At 37.6% G+C, this 23,753-nt stretch overlaps 1 protein-coding gene across 2 annotated transcripts in view; it reads right to left on the bottom strand.

Moving 5' to 3' along the window:
* Positions 1–13,671: 13,671 nt before the first annotated feature.
* The window catches only part of cygb2 (cytoglobin 2), a 44,142-nt gene continuing 34,060 nt past the window's right edge, over positions 13,672–23,753 (bottom strand). Inside the window, exon 4 of one of the 2 annotated variants that reach the window (XM_057843634.1) lies at positions 13,672–16,651. In XM_057843634.1, the coding sequence (XP_057699617.1) occupies positions 16,487–16,651 (165 nt within the window). In that variant the 3' untranslated portion in view covers positions 13,672–16,486. The remainder of the gene's footprint in view (positions 16,652–23,753) is intronic. The other variant, XR_009064147.1, reaches the window with a different exon arrangement.

The following is a 23,753-nucleotide window of genomic DNA, read 5'->3' as shown; positions in this document are numbered from 1 at the left end:
AGTTTTTAGCAACGTCGGCGCAGTTTGTAATGGCTGTCGGCTGCAGGAAGGTATTTTTTGTATTGCTTCTTCCTCTACGCACGTGACGTCAGCGCGTTGTCCCGCATGAAAAGTAGTCCGGGCAAAACGATGCTTAGAGCTGGCAAAATTAAACGACTCCTCGAGGTGAATAAAATTACTCGGATCAGTTTTTAAACTCGAGTTACTCGGGTATTTGTTTCAGCTCTACAAAATACACACAATTTAGAATTGTTTGTTCATACTCAATTTTGTAAAAAGAAACTAAAAAAAAGATGTTTTTTTCCCCCACTCTTGATGGATTGATAGACATTACAGAGAGTGTTTGTTTTCAAGGTAATTAATAAGGTAATTTCCCCTGAACGGGTGCCCTTTAACGACTTTCCAAAGAGGAGGTCATTGGTCAGGTCGTGGTTGATTGAGGGCTTCAGCCGTGACCCTGAATAGGATAGATGGTATAAATATTAAATTGATGGGGCTGTTGGCAAAGCCAGTGTTTACAAGGTGTCTCTAGCCTAAATCATTGCCTCACAAAGCAAAACAAAACACACCCACAGAAAACAGCTGCATCAGTCAAAATTTGGGTCTCGTAGCATACTGTATGTTCTAAAAGTAAACAGCTTACTAGTCGTTTTACATTATATTTGTTTTACTTCTGATTAGTAATACTGGGCATGCTCTGTGGTATGATGATCCCTTTTCAGCAGTGCTTTCCTGGAATTACAACATCAGGTGAGGGAAAATATGTTGCCATGGTAACATCTTAGCGTATCGTCAAGCGACACGCCTAATGGAAGCCTCGATTGGTAAATTGTTCCATTTTCTGAGTGCTGGATTGCTATTTACCTGTCTCACCTCTTCATGCGACTCCATCAATCCGTCCATTTTCTACACTGCTTAGAGTGATTAGGGTTGCGGTTGCGGTGATGCTTGTCCCAGCTGATTATGGGCGAAAGGCAGAGTACACCCTGGAATGGTCGCCAGTCAAACGCAGGGCACAGGAAGGCAAACAACCTTTCACACTACCCTTTTTCAGCCATCAACACAAAGATAATTAGGTGCGTTTTGTCTATTATGGGTCATTCAATAATTAGAGGACGTTAGGATTTCTTGCCAAAATGAAACCTTCACTTTTCAGATACATAATTATTAATCATCTGAATTATCAAAGGCTTAATTAGGTAATCTTAAAGCTCAATCCTACAGTTTAATTACATGATTTATTTAGTGTTTACAATACATGGCATAATCACAGCAACAGGTTGAGGTTTGCATATACATATTTATGTTAGCTTTCTCCAGGGAGTAGAAGCTAGCTGTTTAGCTAGCTTTACATATGAACAAGTGGACAAGATTACTACAAAGTAGGCCTAAATAAGTAAATAAAATCATTTGAAAAAAAAAAAAAAAATTCATATACAGTGGTACCTCGACATATGAATTTAATTCATTCCAGGACCTGGTTTGCATGTCGGAACGGTCTTACATCGAGACTGATTTCCCCATAAGATTTTGGTGCAGGAAGCGGAGAGCAGGTAGTACTTCTGCATGCAAGTAAGAACGCATTTACACACAAAGAAGAATGTATTTCCGCACACGAAGAAGAGCGTATATACACACTAAAAAACGTATTTGCGCATACGGAGGACAGCGCAAGCACAAACACGAAGGGCCGCGAAGAGAGGGGAAATGGAAGTAAGCCTGCGCGCACATTTGTTGCTTGTGAAGCATCCACAGAGGCAGCACCTGCATACAGTAAAACACCTTTTGTACTGTTTATTGTGAGTTTTCGATTGTGGTCGAACACTTGGGGCGAGTTGATGTGATTGTTTTTGATGATGTGCGAACAGTAACTAATACATGCTAATCGTTTGTATGGATTTTTATTGCTGTATCAGCAGCTAGATATGAACACAAATTTGAATTGCTGTTATTGAAGATGAAACTGATTTAATTTCATTTTTATTTTAGTTTCATTCTGCAAGTGTTGAGGTCATGAGCAGCTGAATAAAATCAGCAAACCACACGGGCGTCTGACAGTCATTTCGGAGCTTAGCTCGCTGTCTAGCTAAGACTTAGATCCAACATCTTTGCGAGGATGGTACAATGACATATAATCTATGTTTTTAGAGTTATTTTTGCGATTTAGGGTTGTACTAATGAGAAAAATTAGTAATACTAATGAGTATTAATTTAATTTAATTAATTTCCGGATATACTCGAGACTTCATTGGTGTTTTAAAATCTATTTTTCAAGCATTCATTTGTCTTTTTTGTATCAGGACAGCTATTTTTCTCCATGTGGTTTATTATTTTACATATGGATTATTTCAAATTTGATGGAGGGAATGGAAAATATCCTCAATTTCTGGAATGACCCATGTCGTAATTTTGAAAATAGTGGCACCACATCTTCTAACCTACGCTGATTTACAGCTTGGAACAACTTGAGCAAAAAGGCATAATAAAAGCTAAATAAATCTCTAAAATAAATGCCTCAGGCTCTAGTATGTGAGGCGAATGATTTGGAAAAAGTCAAGTATTCCTCCCTGCGTGAACCTCCCCCTAGACCGCTCGCTTGCAATCTCAAGCGGCAATCAAACAACCATTAATCTTTAATAAGGAGTATTTATACCGCTTTTTATGTTACAAAGCTACTACATAATATTAATTCACCACATCTACAAAGGTTTCATGGCAGCATTTCATCACAATTCCCAACTACACTTTCCAAAGTTCTGACTACAAATCTAAGCCTGCAATTTATTATCCTCAACATTGAACCACACTTTTGTTGGTGTCTGCTAGCGTCATAAAAAACACAATTTGCCAAACTGAGCCCAAAACAAGACAGAGACAAATGTTCAAGTGCATTTTATTGACCATTTTCATGTTCACCACGTCTACAGAGGTACGAGTTTGTGGCGAGATGTGCAAACATGCTTGAAACACGACAAAGCCACTGCACTTGTTCCCATTAATAACATACTATACAATGATCATATAGTATTGAAAGAAGTCAAATTGTTATCTGGATATATTTAGAAAAATATAATTAAGTCCGCACTTTTAACAATTTTTTGGACAAAAACATTTCACAACAAAACAGTTTTCACTTACAGTATGTGCTGTAAATCCCAAACAAGCTCATTAGATGTGCCATCAACTTTTTCTAAATATATATTAGATTAAGTGCAATGACATACTTGGCATGCGTGGACATGTCCGAGTAAGCTAATTTAATGCATGATCACAAGTGTGTAGGCGTGTATTTGTGTGTAAGAGATCCATCTTGTATTCAGGGGCGTGTGTGTCGGGTAGTGGGTGGGTGTTAAGACATCAATATCATCGATAATGAAAGTGGATGTTGAATATTACGAGATTATTTTACATGGAAACATTTAAAAGCCTTAATTTGGAAAGCACACTATATTGCCTGAAGCATTTGTTTGTCCAAAGGTGTTCCATTGGTTTGAAGTCAGGTTAATCTACACCAAGCTTTCTCGTTCATGCCTATACATTACTTTGCAGTTTGCACACTAGTGCGAAGTCATTTTAGCCCATGAACAGGCCATCCCCAAATTGCTCTTTCAAAGTTGGGAACACAGAAACATCCAAAATATTTGCTCAGTGAAAAGAATACCGTATTGGCCCAAATATAAGACGGCCCTGATTATAAGACGACCCCCTCTTCTTCAAGACTCAAGTTTGAAAAAAAGACTTTTTGAACACCAAATTAATTTTTATACAGAAAATAATTACAGTACATCTGAAACAAATGATTATAACAATATATTGGAGCGAAAAAGCATGTTATTTTGCCTCATTCAAATCTAAATAATCTGAACATTTAAATATGTAAACTAAAGTGCAATCACATTCGTAAATGAATGGCTTCTGGTTTATGAAATGTAAATACATCTATTGTGATAAAACAACAAAATTGCAATACCTGCATTAACCATCAAAGTGAGGTCTAACTAACTGTAGTCTTGAAACAAATCTGAATAAGGAAAATCACTGCAATAAAATAATGCAAACTGGTTAAACTTGAGAGTAGCTGAGATCTGTCATAACTAGGGTTGTTCCGATCATGTTTTTTTGCTCCCGATCCGATCCCGATCGTTTTAGTTTGAGTATCTGCCGATCCCGATAATTCCCGATCCGATTGCTTTTTTTTTTGCTCCCGATTCAATTCCAATCATTCCCAATAATTTTTCCCGATCATATACATTTTGGGAATGCATTAAGAAAAAAATGAATAAAACTCGGATGAATATATACATTCAACATACACTACATAAGTACTGTATTTGTTTATTATGACAATAAATCCTCAAAATGGCATTTACATTATTAACATTCTTTCTGTGAGAGGGATCCACGGATAGAAAGACTTGTGACTTTGTATATTGTGACTAAATATTGCCATCTAGTGTATTTGTTGAGCTTTCAGTAAATGATACTGTAGCCATGCCCAAATGCATGATGGGAAGTGCAACCATGACTGTGCGTAGTGCTACCAATTGAAATATCTTTTCTGCGTTGGGGAAATAACAAGGTGTTAAGAAAAAGATCAATTGCCACCTTGCTTCCCCACATTGCTTCACATGATACTTCTAATCATAGGGAGAGTGATTGTAAGGCTTTAGCCAATTAAAAAAAAGGCTCCAAAGGCTGCCAAAATTCACTCTACTCATTTTACACTACGTTTTCTCTCTATATATGGGTAAAAAGGCGCCATTACAGATCGAGTGCGACAATGCGTGAGTGGATCGTGCAGCGCATGCATTAATTGCATTAAATATTTTAACGTGATACATTTTTTTAAAAATTACCGCCGTTATAAATTTGATAACCCTACCTTAAGCCTAACTAAAGACTCTGGATGAGTGTAACATATTATGTCTGTAACGTAAAAGACATTTAGAAAACGATTTAGATAAAATATATATATATATATATATATATATATATATGTATATTAAAAAAAGGCATGGCCGATAATTTTTTGCCGATTCCGATACTTTGAAAATGACGTGATCGGACCCGATCGATCGGGATCTCTAGTCATAACAGAAAATTACTCCTCAAGTTCAGCATTCGCTTCAATGATATCTGGCGCCATCTCGCGTCGTGAATGGGTATAATGTCTAGACCCCAAAAATAAGACAACACCCACTTTTTCAGTCTTATTTCAATGCAAAAAACACTTTTATATTCGGGCAAATACGGTACTAAGTACTATAGTTGTCCGATAATGACTTTTTCACCGATAACCGATATCCCGGTATTGTACAACTCCATAAATCCGATACAGACATTAAATATATACCGTAATATGCGGTCGTGCACTTACCGTGTTATGGCTAATTGTACTGTGATGCCCCACTGGATGCTTTAATAATAATAAATGTAACAACTTCAAGGTTTTCCAAATAAAATAAACATTCTGTAGAAAAATAATAGAACAACTTCCACTGAAGTTATGGTAAATAAATGTATATATAAAAAAAAAAAAAAAAAAATTAAACGAAATCACGTTTACAGTCGTTACTCCAAAAGCCACTACGTTGCAACCAAAGCATTACAAATACAGGCAGGCAATCACAGGACACTTCAATGCAATGACAGTTCCCAAGATACATTTTGCAGGTGTTTTGCACAGATTTTTGTATTTTATTACTTTTCTTAGTGACTATTTCTTTGTGGTAATGCAGTAGTTATATGTAAAGAGTTTATGACTCATTATTTTTTAATCATTTATTGTTCAATTAATTTTTGCACAAGGAATGCAATGGTCTGCTCACATAAATCCCCAGCATCTTAGTTAAGCATATATACCATGTGTAGCAATGCCCAGCCCCTTCACAAAAATAGAATGCTTCTACATTTACTTAGAATGCAACATTCATATTGTCCTACACCTATAAGGAAATATCTATGCCAATATCATTTTAAACTGCTTTTATTGGCCGGTATTGTCGGTTTCCAGATAACATCGGACAACTAAATACTTCAAGAGTTTGGAAAATTCCATGCTTTTGCAACTTTGTGGTATCAATTTGGGGATAGCGTGTTCCTGTTCTAACATTACCGTGCACCAGTGCTCAATTCAAGGTCGGCAATAAATGGGATTACAAATTTTTGTGTGGATGAATTTACCTCACATGCAGAATTCTGATCTCAATCTCCTGAACACCTCTTGTATGAAGTGCAACAGAAACCGAAAGCACGACTTTCTCATCCATCAACAGTGTGAAAACAGCTGAAAGAATGGTCAAACTATTCACATGAACACTAAAAAGTTGTCCCAGGAATCCGTGATCGCAGAATTTAGTACGTTTTTTTAACATCTTCTGCAGGAATCAAAACAGTCTGTGGAATATTACATTTTACCTGTAGTTTTTTTTTTTAAATCACTGCCGCTCAATGTCGTTGTAAAAAAAACACCCGCTTGACACAGAAAAGAAACTGCAGTTAATTAACTGACTACATGTATACATTTTTCATCAGTAAGCAGTAATGTTTATAATATAGGTGGATAATTTATACTTAATTTTGATTGTTGCATTTAATGCAAATGTTTTGCACTTTATAAGTTTGTTTTCTTTCTCCATGCTGCTTGCCTACAATCTTCAAGTCAACTGGATCACTTGCACTTTGTTTAAATCTTCCCTTCAATATCACCTCTGCCTCACGCCCATTGTCTGATGAAAGCTTTTGCACTTTATAAATAATGCAAATACAGTGACAAAAACAGCATTGAAGGTTATCAATTTATAATCACAATGTGTTGCAGGATTTTGGAATTGCTAATAATTTCATAAGAGGATTTTTACATCATTACCGCATTAATTTGCTTCATAACTGGTCATTTTGAGTTTTTAATCACCCGTGGAAAGACGACATTCATAAAGGATTGAACTCCTGACTTTTTTTGTCGCCGATTCTTGGGGGCACTAACTAAACCTTGTAAAAAGCCTTCCCATAATTGCAGAAGCTGTTGGAGCTAAACAGCCCAGTGTCGTATTATAACCTATAGAATAGGAATTGGATATCACTTAAGTCAATGTGGGTGACCAAATATTTCAGGCAATACATGCACTTCCAGGAAGCAAAACATTTGTGCCTTAACAATGTTAAACTGAGGATCTTATCAAGTTAACTTTAATCTATGATCACAAAAATGTTTTGGCGCCAGTGTTTTTAACCCTTTATTGCCAAATGTATCACATTTGATACACCTAAAATTTCATGATTTTGAGAGTAATTCAGAATTTTGGCATTTCTTTTTGAAAAAATAAAAAAAAAAGGATGGATGCAAGTCAACACATACACCTGCAGGTTCCATGAGAAATAATAACAGGATTTAGCTAGGGCTATAGATATTAGAGCGCTTATTACACATATTCATTTGACATTTCTTTTTACAAATTTGAAAAAATGGTTTCATTAGGACCTTATTTTTTCAAATTTTGGGATTCTCTGATAATTGCTTCATGTTGCAGGTCTTTAAGGGTTAATAAAAGTGTTTTAACGGTGTTTCAAATGCGGTTATTATTTTTAGTGATGAGTAATCTAATTACTTTTGCCATCTTTGCAACGCCGTTACCGTTACTGAGGATGTGAAGGGGCACGTTAGTGCGTTACTACAATTCGGTTGAATGCAAGCCGTCTGATTTTCTGCCCTGGAAAGTGCAAACTGGGAGGACAGAAGTGAGTGATGATGCCGTCGCAAACGTGATGTTTGCCTAGGAGGTGACTCGGAGCGTTAGCATAGCGTTCGTGTTCACGTTAGCATTAGCATTGTGAGCGTTATTTTTAATCTCTTGCTTTAGACTTTGTTTATATATTTATTTATTTTTTACATACAGTTCACGGCATCCAGGTGGGTACAGTTCATTGAATATAATGTACTGTTTTCCTGCTGAACGTGCATTATCATCACCATGTTGGCATTTTACTTGTAGACGCTGCAATATTATATATATTAGTTTTTTTTAATTGCCAAAAATAGTCACTTGCACTTTTCATGAACGATGAATCCATGATACTTGTGTTTTTTTAATCAAGACAACTAGAGCAAAGGCAGGAGATTCAGAGCCTCAACTGCATATTGAAAAATATATCTATATATATTAGGGGTGCGACGATACGCACAAGTCACGGTTTAGTTCCCGGTCCGGTGCGGGTTCAGTACAGCAGGGAAAAAAAAAAAAAGCCCCCCCACAGCATTTGAAGGTTTGTATACCGTTACCGATATCAGTGACATAAAAAAAAAAAAAAAAAAAAAAAAAAAAAAAAAAAAAGAAGGTAACCCATGTTTTTAGTGGGGGGGACTGATTGTTAAATTAAAACAGTTAATATAAACATCTTTTATGTGAATTACAGTATGTTATAAAATGTATGTAATTACGTGTAGAACATGAAAATTTATGTCAGGTACTTTGCTGAGTAAGTACCGTATTATCCCGAATATAAGACTTTTTTGTATTGAAATAAGACTGAAAAAGTGGGGGTCGTCTTATATTCGCGGTCTAGACATTATACCCATTCACGACGCTAGATGGCGCCAGATATCATTGAAGCGAATTCTGAACTTGAGGAGTAATGTTCTGTCATGAAAGATCTCAGCTACTCTCGAGTTTAACCAGTTCGCCTTATTTTATTGCAGTGTTTTTCCTTATTCAGATTTGTTTCAAGACTGCAGTTACATTTAGACCTCGCTTTGATGGTTAATGCAGTTATTGCAATTTTGTCATTTTATCACAATAGATTAGTTTATTTACATTTCAAAAACCAGAAGCCATTCATTTATGAATGTGACTGCACTTTAGTTTACATATTTTAATGTTCAGATATTAAGATTTGAATGAGGCAAAATATGATTTTTCTCTCAAATATATTGTTATAATCATTCGTTTCAGATGTATTGTAATTATTTTCTGTATAAAAATTTGGTGTTCAAAAAGTTTTTTTCCAAACTTGAGTCTTGAAAAAGAGGGGGTCGTCTTATAATCAGGGCAGTCTTATATTCAGGCCAATACGGTAATTATTCTTACAATGAGGTAACCGAGTTACTAACTCAATTACTTTTTGGTAGAAGTAATTTGTAACTAATTACTTTTGTAAAGTAAGATTAACAATATTGTTTGGCACATCCATGACCGTCACATTTACGAACTGCCCTACTTTTTTTCAAATACTTATTAGTTTGTCTGTTTTGTACTTCTAATGTCAATAAATCAGCTTGTGAATATTATGAACGGTGGACGAAAGGGACTGATCACTTGACAATGCTTTCAATTTCATTTTAAACAAATGAAAACAGAGCCATATGTATGGTATTCATAGAGTACGTGCTGTGTTAGTTAGCAAAAGTAAATACTCAAAACACACCCTATTTTTAGGGGGGGGGGGCTGGCAACGATTAAAAAAGAAAAAGTCAATGAACGTCGTTTAAAGTCAAATCCAGGCATTTTTCCTTTAACCTTCCAATTTATGATAAGATGCGAACTACAAGCAATCCTGCTGACTGTAAGGCAAATGCTTTTGAAGGAGTGCTGTCAGTGAATGAAATTGTATGAGGGATGACAGCATATAGTCATTTGTAAAAGTGTTTTAGCTCCCTGTGAATATAATCGTTACTGAGGCAATGGGACGTTAAGTAGCTGAATGATCAGTTGAGGAGGACCAGAGACTCATTGCCTCCTCATAAATGCCAGATGCTGATGCCAACGAGGGTCGGATGGGAGAAACAGGACATCAGTGGAACAGGCGCAAGCTCAAGATTGGATCAAATGTCCATCCTAAACAGATTAGCAGTGTATGCTTGGGAATTTAATATAGATGGGGACTAGAAATGACAGTGTACAAAACTATAAATATGATGCACATTGTACGCAGAGAGATCCTTAAAGAGCCTGTGACAGGATTTAAAAAGTCTTAAATAGCACTATTATGTGAATTAAAATTATTTTGAGACAATTGGACTATATTTGGCAAACTGCAGATGACGAGAAATGAGTCTTTTAAACTGCTGTTTAGCCCCGCCTGTCATTATAGTGCTCTTGCGCCTCCAGATGGGTGATGACGTCGGCAGAGTAACGATTTCAGCTGATTTAGAAATTCAGCCCATTGAAGGGGGGGGACGATTAAGAACGAGGAAAATGCGAAAGAAAGCAGTAAAATGTCATCATTGTTTTAATCTCTCTACTCCAATATTTTACAGGTTTTTTTTTTTTTTAATCCAAGTATTTTCCCCAATTGCTATATAAATGGTATGGTCATGACGAGTAACAGTCCTGTGCTAAATGGAATACAAAATATTAAAAATGCATTTATTAAGTACGACAGGGCAAAATAACTGCAAAATGGTCAAAACTGCCGACTTCTTAAACCTCCCGAAGTTAGTCCGGCTTTTGTCATTTTATGTTTCACCCATGAAATCCCCAAAAAATGCAGCTCTGGCCATTCACAGCTGTGTCTTGACACTCTGTGAAACATGCTACATAGAGCTTTTGGATCGAAAGGAGGTAAGTACACGATAATATCTTGTTAAAATCATGGCGTCTTTAATTCTGCTCTCGCGTGCTCTCACCTCCAGTTAGGGTTTTGCTGTTTAAAATTTTTTTTTCAATATGCACTCTTGTTCAAAAATTTACTTCCCCCAGAAAAATGAGACTTTAAGCTTTCCAATGATGTATCACACATGCATATCGGACAATTTTGAAAGTTGGCCAAATTGGGGGTCTCCGAGCGGAACTTCAAGTCACAAGTGTTTTCCGCAATATATATATATATCAATTACTTCCACACATATCCATGCAGTCCATTTCATTCAGGAGCAAAAAAAATACCGCGTTTAATATGAACTAAACATGCTTTTTTTGTGTCACAGGCACTTTAAAGGTAAAAAGATTTTTTTTTTTTTTTTTTGCGACAATTGGATTTGCGGTAGCGATAAGGAATACAGACCAATTGTGAGTTAGGACATCTCATGTGGCCTTAGTCAAGTTTAAACCCAACATCTTGAGTACAATGACAAAATGTTTAAGCTCAATTTTATTGAAGGGTTAGGGAGTTGATAAGAGATTTACAATTAACTGAAATATGACTACTCTATATCGTCATTATAAAATCGCCTATCCCCTATCATTATTGTCTTTTGTACCTTGAGTACAATATCATGCCAAACCCTTGTTAGAACGTGCTCTCTGTGTCTTAGACCTCCAAGTGAGTTTTTAAAGCCCTTAATGGAGCCTTTAATACAGTATGTCCCTCTGATGAGGTAAACTAAGTGACAGGCTTGTAAATATTAGCATAGGATAGGACTGTCTGTGAAATGTGTATGTGTGGTTTCTGACCGTATCCACCTGTGGAGATTTTCCATCTCACTTTCTCAGTGTCATTGTGTTTGTCTAAACAAAGTGGAGCAAATGTAAAGCACTTCACAGAGAGAGAAAACCCTCTTTAGTGCAGAAACTGTGTGTGGAAGTGAATTACAAAGGCATAAATGTACACTTGCACACAATTCACTAGAACAAACGACGATGTTTTAACAAGATATCTAGAGCACATAATGTATCAATATTGAAAGAGAGGAGCACAGCCCCTTAAATCTGAGGATTATAGGACAGAAAGAGTAAAAAAACAATTAACAGTCAGCAGTTCCATGGTCCCAAAGCTAGGGCTTCAACAGTTAAATGCCTCCTACCCTTGTAGCTTAGAATTGTTTGCTATCCAGACACATTTCAATAATACTTTCAAAACATCGTGAGGTGCAGTCATACATGTGCAATTCGAGGATTCATCTCTCTTGGAACAATTCCACAGAAATAAAATATTAGGCAACATTTTACAAGTTTGTCAAATTTTCAGCAAATGCTCTGTTAAATGTGAATATAATGCTTTACACAATTGGAAAACCTGTACACTTCCATCCGTAAGAAGCATGAGACATGCCAAATGTTCAGATAAATTATTCTCTGGGTGCTATTGATATGGGTTTCACATTTTAGTACCGTTACTTCGTTGATAAAGTCACTTTCACATGATCTCTTTTACCTCATTTTGAGGGTAATCATCACTGGGTAAGTTTACATGGGTAGTTTTCTCAATCGTATTAAGGGAGTAGGATTTGATCTGTAAACATGAAGTTTATGTAAAGAGATTCACGTTCAACTTGTGTTTCCATGACCCCAGTTGAATGCATTTGTATTGTTCTTTTTGACATGCGCACTACGTTACTTACTCTCTGCCACTACCTGTAATATGTACAGTTGTGGTCAAAAGTCTACATACACTTGTGAAGAACATAATGTCATGGCTCTCTTGAGTTTCCAGATATTTCTACAACTCTGATTTTTCTTCGATAGAGTGATTGGAACAGATACTTCTTTGTCACAAAAAACATTCATGAAGTTTGGTTCTTTTATGACTTTATTATGAGTTAACAGAAAAAGTGATCAAATCTGCTGGGTCAAAAATATACATACATAGATCTGAAAAAGCGAATCATTGACTTGAACAAGTCAGGAAAGTCACTTGGAGCCATTTCAAAGCAGCTGCAGGTCCCAAGAGCAACAGTGCAAACAATTGTAAGTATAAAGTGCATGGCACTGTTTTGTCACTGCCACGATCAGGAAGAAAATGCAAGCTATCACCTGCTGCTGAGAGAAAATTGGTCAGGAGGGTGAAGATTCAACCGAGAATCACCAAAAAGCAGATCTGCCAAAAATTAGAAGCTGCTGGAACACAGGTGTCAGTGTCCACAGTCAAGCGTGTTTTGCATCTCCATGGACTGAGAGGCTGCCGTGCAAGAAGGAAGCCCTTGCTCCAAAAGCGGCACCTTAAGGCTCGACTGAAGTTTGCTGCTGATCACATGGACAAAGATAAGACCTTCTGGAGGAAAGTTCTGTGGTCAGACGAAACAAAAATCGAGCTGTTTGGCCACAATGCCCAGCGATATGTTTGGAGGAGAAAAGCACTGTCAAGCACGGTGGTGGTAGTATTATGCTGTGGGGCTGTTTTGCTGCCAATGGAACTGGTGCTTTACAGAGAGTAAATGGGATAATGAAGAAGGAGGATTACCTTCAAATTCTTCAAGATAACCTAACGTCATCAGCCCGAAGATTGGGTCTTGGGCGCAGTTGGGTGTTCCCACAGGACAATGACCCCAAACACACATCAAAAGTGGTAATGGAATGGCGAAATCAGGCTAGAACTAAGGTTTTCAAATGGCCTTCCCAAAGTCCTGACTCAAACCCCATTGAGAACAATGCTGAAGAAACAAGTCCACTTCAGAAAGCCATCAAATCTAACTGAACTGCACCAATTCTGTCAAGGGGAGTGGTCAAAGATTCAACCAGAAGCTTGCCAGAAGCTTGTGGATGGCTACCAAAAGCGCCTAATTGAAGTGAAAATGGCCAAGGGACATGTTACCAAATATTAGCGCTGCTGTATGTATATTTTTGACCCAGCAGATTTGATCACTTTTTTCTGTTCACCCATAATAAAGTCATAAAAGAACCAAACTTCATGAATGTTTTTTGTGACAAAGAAGTATCTGTTCCAATCACTCTATCAGAGAAAAATCAGAGTTGTAGAAATAACTGGAAACCCAAGCGAGCTATGACATTATGTTCTTCACAAGTGTATGTAAACTTTTGACCACAACTGTAATGCTGTCTTCACATGCTCTGGGAAAGATTATCGTTACCACTTGCTTTTGTCGTCGTGGCAAAAACTTAGCGGACATCGATTTTATTTTGGTTTGTTGCGTGGGCAAAACTGTTAGACCCATTACCGTATTTTCCGCACTATAAGGCACACCTATAAACCTTAATTTTCTCAAAAGCAGACATCCCGCTTTATAATCCAATGAGATTTATATATGGATCAGTGATTCTAAACTGGGGTTCAATCGAACTTCAGGGTTCGGAGAGTAAGCCTCAGGGGTTTGATGAAGGTTAAAAAAAGCAGAGCCCAATTTTGTGCGCTGGCTACGCTAAATCTAGGCAAATTGCATTTTAGACTGGATTGGACTGGCTTGACCTCAATTTACAGGCTTTATTCCATTCTAGATATTAATAGATAAATAATTTAGATTAAAAAATAATAATAATTTGGATCATTTTATGTCATTAAAATAGTACTGTATGTGATGTAAGGATGCGACAATAAAAAGAGAATAGACATGAAAACAAAAAAGGAATGTTGTGAAATGAAATTAATTTCATTTACCAATGTCATAATCTACGGCAAAAGGCAAAATTATTTGTTGTATATTTGAAATCTGGAAGAAATTTGAACAGGAGTACACATGTTAGATGTTAGCTTGCTAGGTTTTGAATTTTTTAAAAAAGGCTTATCATGAGATTCCAAAGGGTTTGCTGAATGCACCTGTGAAACTTGTGTGGTTCGGTACTTTTAGCAAGAATAAGAACCACCGATATGGATCAATATTGGTGAATCATGGCATGGAAATCCTCTTTAGCACAGCTTCATCTAGTGGTATGCATAAAGCAACCCCAACACTTTTTACTACTATTGCTGCGCCCAATAGTGCGGTGCACCATATATATGAAAACCGTTTTAAAATAGGCCATTAATTCATGGTGTGCCTTATCCTCCGATGCACCTTATGGTGTGTAAAATACGGTAATTCATCTACTAAAATAAGATGACATTGCATCAAAATGCAAATGGTAAGTTTTTGTTTGTAACTGAATGTTTTAGCCACCACTTGGTTAAAAAATAAAAATAAAAAATAGAGTTCTATAAATATGTACACTTCGATTTGTTGCTGGTGTAAAAAAAACTTCTCAAAAAAACTTTCTTACCATTCACAACTTCTTGTTCGCGCTTCATCATGTTGAAAAGTAAACGGTCCTCCCATCTCGGAAACTCCAGTAGCCCATCATAATAAAATCCCAGTTTTCCAGTTGAAAATAAGACTTGAGGGGGCGTTCACATGCAAATTTCCAAGTGATATTTACCATAATTACGACATCACATGAAGGCGGCATAAGAGAAGAAAAGGTGCACTTCCTGCTTCACTCACGTGCTCTTACATCGTAGTAGTGCATGTGTAAACCGAACAATCCTATCAACCCAATCCACCCCACTGAGCAGTATACATGGGGCATGGAGTGGATTATCAATCGGTGTAGACTACCGTACCTCTTACAATCCGAGCCAAAATACAATAGAATCCGGGTGAATCCGATTGGCTAAGGTGTTTATATGAGACATTTTTTAATTGTATTGGTCTTTCAATCAGGTTATAAGTAGGATTTTTGGACCGATGTAAACCCATTGAGTACAGCTCACAACCAGTGGCAATTTTATTTGAAGTTGAAAAATGTAGTAAGATAAAAATTCCACACCTAATATAAGATAAATACTTGTAAGATTAGCTTGAGTGTCTGATTTGTGCTGGAGTGACGAAACACAACCACCAATTGGCTCCGCTTTGACCACTCATGGTTGAGGAGTGAATTGAGCCACAGCAGTACGTGACTGGACTGTGGCGGCTGTGTCTGTTTCAAACACTCTAGAGAGGCTCCTTCGTAGTTAAAAGAATACTTTGCAAAAATGTCAATGCATCTCGATTCGTCGATGTTCTAGATATGACAGTGATTTCATGCATTTTACAAAAGGGCATCCTATTTAAGGGCTTTTCAACAGTCGAAATGTTTTTGGCAGAAAGCTTTTACAGTGTTGCGTTTCATGAGAATACATTTTCTCTGCTAGCGCTGTAGCTTTGATTGGACCTTTAATGTACTATAGCTCGTTTGTCAGGTGAACAAATTTGCTCACTAACAAGACAGCTACTGTATGTATGTTATTTCAAAGAACTAAATAAGCCATACTTAGTGATTGAAAAATGTATTAAAAGTAAGAATGCTTACCAACTTAGGTATACCTCACACGGCACAAAAAAAAACAACAACAACAAAAAAAACCCCGATTTGGACAGTTGTATTTTTTTAAGACTTGTAAAGACAAACTTTTTTTGTCAAAAATGCTCATTTTGCAAAATGTCTGAGTAAAGATGAATTACAGGAGCAACAAATTGAGATGGGACCTCCCTTACTTCCCTGTACTTGCTTAAAGTCAAGCTTATGTCAAGCTAATTAGTGGTACACATGGTGGGCTTAAAACGCACACCCAACCATCACTTACTTGAGCTAAAATGTAATTAGAGCAGATGTTGCCGTTCAATTGTTAGGGGTTATCCAGCAAATGATGCGAAGATAAACTCTGCAATAAAGCCCAGCACCAAAATGTCACTAAAAATAAACAAATTGTGTAGATGAACATGTTTCGCATGATCAGCACCATCATCGTCATACACGCCCGTGAAACCTTGTCTTCAGCTTCAAAATTATGGAAAAATACTTGCACATCATTTTCCTTTTTTAAAGTCCACTGCGTTACACATTTTCTTCACACTGACCCTTCACACGGCTGAGCTGGAGACCTGGAGCCAGCCCACGTCTGTGTAGGCCCCTGTCACATGCCAGTACACGGCACCCATGAGTTTGGTCCACACCATCTGCACTTCAGCCGTGAAGCATTCCGGGAAATCTTCAGATAGCACCTCCAGCATGACCCCACTCAGTATCTGCAATTTGATACATAAAGGTGTGTCAGAAAAGTTCTACGACTTTGAGTTGCTATAATAAAACAATATAGACAAGGTACTTCCGCTTTACTTCCTTATGTCTGCTAGCAACTTCCGTTTTAGAATTTCGCCATACAAAACAACAGGGTAGCTGGAGTACCATTACTCATCAAAATCCCTGGAAAAAAGTCCATTTGGAAATACTACATCCATCTGCCATCATCACGACAGGGGAGGACATGTTAATGAAGGCAGATGAACCAAGCTTGCGCCACCACAAAAACCGGGTGTTTTTATAGCCATTTTGCCGCTGTGTTATGGAAGGTATGTTCCTCCTATCCCAGTATTTTCATGTGTCCGGTGTTCAACAAATACTAAAGCTAAAATCTTGCGCATGAAATGACTTGTTGCCTTTGATATTGTTATTACGATGATGATCTTTGTTGGATTACATTTCCATTTATTCACATAATCATATGTGAAAGATGCAACATTTCTTTCTTCCATATTCACATACGCCAGACATGTCCAAAGTGCAGCCCGGGGGCCAAATGCGGCCCGTGGTCAAATTTCATCCGGCCCCCAGCCTCTGTCATAAGATCAATATTGTCTGGCCCGCACACAGACTTAATAAATTGGTCAGCAGTACTTCTACCAGCATATGAAGTAGCCTACACACTAAATGCTGCTCCTCATTTACCCACTAAAAGGCAGCAGCATTCTAAGCAACATTACCCCGTGTGATCCTTGACTTCCAATTTTCTAAAATGGCGACAATCAACAAACAAAAAAACAAAACAAAAAAAAGTTGACTGCGACGGCTGACGCTTCAAGGATAGGTGGAAATTGGACTATTTCTTCAATAAAATATGCAACAACTGTGTCTGCCCTATTTGCAAAGAGACAGTCGCTGATTTTAAAGAATTCAATTCAATGTGAGTCGATATTACCAAACAAGACACGCTAACATGTACGACAAGATTATAGGGAAGATATGCAGCGAGAAATTGAAGCAACTTTTGAAGCTAGTTGAATTTCACAGCAGCAGTATTTCGCAAGAGCCCGAGAGTCGAAAGAGAACACTAGTTGCGAGATTGTTGAAATTATTAATTTAAAAAATATAATAAAACAAATGTGACACACCGAATGGGTTGCGAAAATTTGCTTAAATATATTGTTCTGCGTAAAGGTCGGCCCCCCACATTTTTACCACACCAAATCTGGCCCCTTTGGCAAAAAGTTTGGACACCCCTGACATAGGCCTTTGTCCGCTTAGCAGTGTATGTAATCTGATCAGGGCTGGGGGTTGTACATTCCAAGCAATTCTCCAGAGGAAGTCACCCCTTCCCCCCCAAGTTAGAAGGGAGTGAAATGCCTATGCACTGGGAGGGCAGGGGCACTTTTTGTTTCCTGGTACCAGAATGTCATGTCTTTTCCGTTTGTGTCTTTAGGTGTAAATTCTTTGTTCTCTTTTATTCCCGACTTCTGTGTCATCATCTCCTTTTCGTTATAAGAATAAAACAACCTGTAACAAGGAAAAAATAAATAAATAAATAAAATCAACTCTTTTCCATCATCTTTAATAGTAGTTACTACTAGGGTTGTTCCGATTATGTTTTTTTCCTCCCGATCCGATCCCGATCGTTTTAGTTTGAGTATCTGCCAATCCCGATATTTCCCAATCCGATTGCTTTTTTTTGCTCCCGATTCAATTCCAATCATTCCCGATAATTTTTCCCGATCATATACATTTTGGCAATGCATTAAGAAAAATATGAATAAAACTCGGACGAATATATACATTCAACATACAGCACATAAGTACTGTATTTGTTTATTATGACAATAAATCCTCAAGATGGCATTTACATTATTAACATTCTGTGAGAGGGATCCACAGATAGAAAGACTTGTGACTTTGTATATTGTGACTAAATATTGCCACCTAGTGTATTTGTTGAGCTTTCAGTAAATGATACTGCAGCCATGCCCCAATGCATGATGGAAAGTGGAACCATGATGGGAAGTGGAACCATGACTGTGCGTCGTGCTACCAATGGATATATCTTCTCTTTGGGAAATAACTTAAGGTGTTAAGACAAAGGTCAATTGACACCTTGCTTCCTCACATTGCTTCCCATAATATTTCTAATCATAGGGAGAGGGATTTCAAGGCTTTAGCCAATTGAAGAAAGGCTCCAAAAGGTGCCAAAATTCACTCTACTCATTTAGCGCTGCCTTTTATCTCTCTATATAGGTAAAACGGCGTCATTACAGATTGAGCGCGACAATGAGTGAGGGTCGTGCAGCGCATACATTAATTGCATTAATTATTTTAACGTGACACATTTTTTAATAAATTAATTGCCGCCGTTATCGGGATATTTTTGATAACCCTACCTTAAGCCTAAACTAAAGACTCTGGATGAGTAATATATTATGTCTAACGTTAAATACAATTAGAAAACGATTTAATTAAAATATATACTGTATATATAAAAAAAGGCATGGCCGATATTTTTTTGCTGATTCCGATCCTTTGAAAATGACTTGATCGGACCCGATCGATAGGGATGCCGATCGATCGGGACATCTCTAGTTACTACAATTACCCGGGGCTGGCGGAGAGGCTGGGACAGACAGTGTCGCCACGTGGCGGACCGTCAGCTTGATCCTAAGATCCAACTACAAGCTTTAACTGCAGCAAGCCCATCTGAAGGCCACTGAGGGTCTCCGTAATATCGGGTCAAAGTTTTGCAAGGGTCTCAAGCCACTCCTCTCTGATATCACATTGTCGTATGCTATTATTTCTAACAATTTTATGAATTGTGATTTATTGACCTGTTTTACACATGCACCAATCATTTTAAATAAAACAAGAAATGGAACCATGTTGTCCAAATGTTTTATTGTGATCAGACTTCATAATATATTGACATGACACATTCCCCATCCACTGTGTCACGCCTTCTCGAAGGGGGCCGTACCACTCCGCTTCATTTATTAGCAGTCGGTCACATGCAGCGATCTAAAACAGGATTTAGGTTGAAAAGGTACAAAAGCTATACTGCATACAAACAGGAAGGATCGTCTCAGGAGTAATTTGTTAGAGGATTCAAGGTAATTATTATATTTTTCGTACTGTGCTTGCGTTTTGAAATGTAAAAAAAAATTAGTGGGAGAAATTAGCCGTTAAAGCATTGGCACTATACTTCACAATATTTACGTAAGAGAACTGCTAACTGTCCGTTTTTGTTTTTGTTTTTGCTTTTAACCAAGAATCGAGTGTTTTACGTCCATATCTATAAAGCAGGGGTCTCCAAACCGGTCCTCAAAGGCCGCTGTGATTCCTGGTTTTAGTTCCAACCGATCGAGTAACGACAGTTTAACCAATGAAGTTTCTGGTAAAACAAGCAGTACCTGACTGCAACTGATTAAACTTGTAAGACACCAGTTTGGTGCATAGGTGTTGTTTTGTTTGAATGAAATCCTGCGCCCACTGCAGCCCTATGTGGACTAGTTTTGAGACCACTGCTATGAAGAATTCCTGGGATTTAAGTATTTATTCAGAAGAATTTAACAGAAAAAGCTTTTTGTTTACATATGGCATTCTCTGATTTTCTTACTGACCAGCATCATAGTTCGCAATATATGTACTTAAATGCTAACTGTACGTTTTTTGTTTTCTGCTTTGAAACCAAGAATCAAGACTTCTATGTACAGATCTATAAAGAATTCAGGGATTTATTCATTCACAAGAATTTAACGGAAAAAGTTTTGTTTCCACTGTCAGCTTTGACAGAGATAGCCCCGCTATGAATTGGCCCCGCGTCCTGTCAATACATTATGAGGTCTATGGATTAATTTTTGCAATAAAAAAAAAAAAGAATGACATACTATTTTTGTTAATATGTACACACCTTGTAGTATTTCCTTGTAACAACAAAATCTGTGTCAGCCCTTCTGCGTTCGGCAAATGTTAATTTGTAATTTCAACTCATTTTGGTCACTCAAGTGGCCGGCATATCAATCTATACCTCACGTCAACACAGGCTGACATGTTGTTATAATTTTGTCCACGAATGATCAATGAAGTGATAAGAACAATCATACAATCTCATCATCGTCATGCTGAATTCATTTTTGGAGATTCAGTGGGTTCCTCTTGCTTGATTTTGCAGTTTTAACTTTGTCAACACACTGCTTACTTCAACCGCAACTGATGACGTTTTTTCTAAACCGGAAGTTCGGAGCAGACATTTTCCAAGATAGGGCCGCCAATATTTCGCTCAGAAAACTTGTCTCTATTTGTATAGGCAGGTTTCCTGAGCGAAACATGGGCGGCGCCGGCGCCAGCTTTAATATTTTCTGCTACGGACCTCCAGTTTAGACAGAACATGAAGTGCGGATGAAGTAAGCGGTGTTCAGATGGTGTAGTTATCCAGCAAAAATCAAACCAGAGGAACCCACAGAATTTCTAAAAGTGGATTCAGCACAACGTAAAAAGCTCCATGACTTTTTGTACTGTACGTGGTTGTGTGAACTCCTGGAAGCGCCTATATGTATGGTTGGAAATGAAATGTTTTGACCAGCAACAGGATGTAGCTTGCTGCTTTAAAGCTAAAGGATCCACCTAAAAGATTGTATGTTGTTCTTATCACTTTGTTGATCATTATTGGACAAAATCCTAACAATCTGTGCTGCCTGTGTTAACATGAGGTGTCGATTGATACGCCTGCCAAGTGAACAAAATGAGGCGAAATTACAAATAATATTATGAGCTCATCACATGTGTACATGTAAACACATTGTATGTCATTTTTTTATTGCAGATATTGATCGCAATAAAACTTTTGGACAACATGATTCCATGTCTTGCTTTATTTGTAACAAATGGTGCATGAGAAAAACAGGTCAATAAAGCACAATTCATAAAATTAATGGAAAAATATTTAACGAAGGAGGAGCATAAATCAAGCCTTCCATCATCAAGGTAGAATGCATGTAGTTTCATACAACATAAGTGTTGTTGTGAAGCACATCAAGTTGTCTTCCCTTGCCTAACAGTGCTTTCCACTTGTAAACAAACAAACAAAAAACGTGTAACACTTGCATTTATGCATTTACGGTAAAAACCCCGTGTATGACTTGTAGAGTGTTTGTTTTTCATTTCTTTACCGTTGTATAGCTACAATTAGCAAAGCTAATGATGTCTCAGGTGTGACGCAACACACAGAATTGTAGTCAAATTGAACATAATTGTACCAGTTATAGCTTTGTTGTGGCACTGTCTTTGTTCCACATCTGCATTTATGAACACAAAATTCCCATATTCATGTATTAGGACTAGGGCTGTCAAACGATTAAAATTTTTAATCAAGTTAATTACAGCTTAAAAATTAATTAATCGTAATTAATCGCAATTAATCGCAATTCAAACCATCTATAAAATATGCCATATTTTTCTGTAAATTATATATGTATTCTGTAAAATAAATTGTTGGAATGGAAAGATAAGACACAAGATGGATATATACATTCAACATACGGTACATAGGGACTGTAGTGGGCATTTCACTCTACTGTCATTTAAATCTGTCTATGCTGTCCTCACTCCGAAGCGTCTACTTTTTCCAAAGCTTGACAGCTAGTGAACGACGCCTTATTAATCAGACTTCTTCCTTTTTCATCTGATTTATTAATAAAATGGCCTCAAACCATTGTCTTCTTTAGACCGTCGTAAAACTACAAAAAAAAGTACACAAGCATTGCATTAGCAACAATGTTAGCTTAGCACGCTATACAGGTTCACTAAACATAAACAAAAAGCGTCTCATACAAAAAATATAACATTTCGCTTACTAACATAATATGTACATTATTTACAACAACCATACTTACGGACAAATCTTGTCCAAGGATCTTATAAGCACAACATTACAACGTAGGCATCAGCCCGAGACGTCGTGCAGCCATATTGAACTGGCAAGACAACAATAAACCATGTCACAAAGCGACCACAAGAGTTCGCTGTTAGACAGCACAAAAAGCCTTGCTGTAAAATTTACCAAAAGGCAGAATACTGTCTGAGCGGGACATGTACGTTAATTGCGTCAAATATTTTAACGTGATTAATTTAAAAAATTAATTACCGCGCGTTAACGCGATAATTTTGACAGCCCTAATTAGGACACATTCAACAGGCGCTGGACGCCTTGATTGCCTTTCCATTCACTGCCATTAAATCAATAAAATACAAAAATATTTTGGTTGTGGCGACTCTTAGCCATTTCGTCATGTTGTCCTACCATGTCGTGATGATGGCAAATGGATGTGGCATTTCTAAATTGTCCATTTTGAGGGATTTTGATGAGTAATGCCACTCCAGCGCCACCGTTGTTTTGGTGAGAGAAGGTGTAAAATTGAAGTCACAAGCAGAAATGCGGAAGTAAAGCATAAGTATCTCGGAAACTTGTAAAATAAGATTGATCCTGTGGTGGTCCAAGCCCAGACTCCCCTCTACTTTGGCTTTTATTGTTGTGACCCTTCCTCTTTTTGAAATGTGGCATGAGTCCAACCTTGACAGGCTGGTTGTGGCAGACCTGGGAGTGCACCTGCAGCTCATCAGCAATCACTAATGCATTTAAGGAGCGGCCTGGGCCCCAAGCAGGTGCCAGATGATTCTGCCTGTCGACATTGGTACATTGGCCAACTAAGCCTGTGGTCATTGACTCTTGTTTTTGAATGCTTGATTGATTCGGTTTTTGCCCTCAGGACACCCACCCAGCTAGGCCTCCAGTCAGAACGAAGCCACCTGCCACAGCTATTCACAGGATCATCAATCTCGCCAGCCACCCAACATCTTGCCTGTATTTATTAAATACCACTTCACTCTTCATCAGGTTCCGGGTCGCACTTTGGTCCGCATTGGCTTCGCCTATCCTGCCATAACGGATCCTTCTTGTTGGGATCTTCTCCCACATTTTACATGAGATTCACACTTTTCCAACTTTAAAATGCACAAAATTTCAGGTGACGCAATATTGTATTTCTAGTAACCCAAAAATGTACAGTTCTCCCAATTTTTTCATCCCCCAAAAAG

The sequence above is a fragment of the Corythoichthys intestinalis genome, chromosome 8 (assembly GCF_030265065.1).
Source record: "Corythoichthys intestinalis isolate RoL2023-P3 chromosome 8, ASM3026506v1, whole genome shotgun sequence".
In the NCBI taxonomy this organism is placed as follows: Eukaryota; Metazoa; Chordata; class Actinopteri; order Syngnathiformes; family Syngnathidae; genus Corythoichthys; species Corythoichthys intestinalis.
Note: the sequence above shows the minus strand (reverse complement) of the source record. Positions and strands in the feature narration are given on the sequence as shown.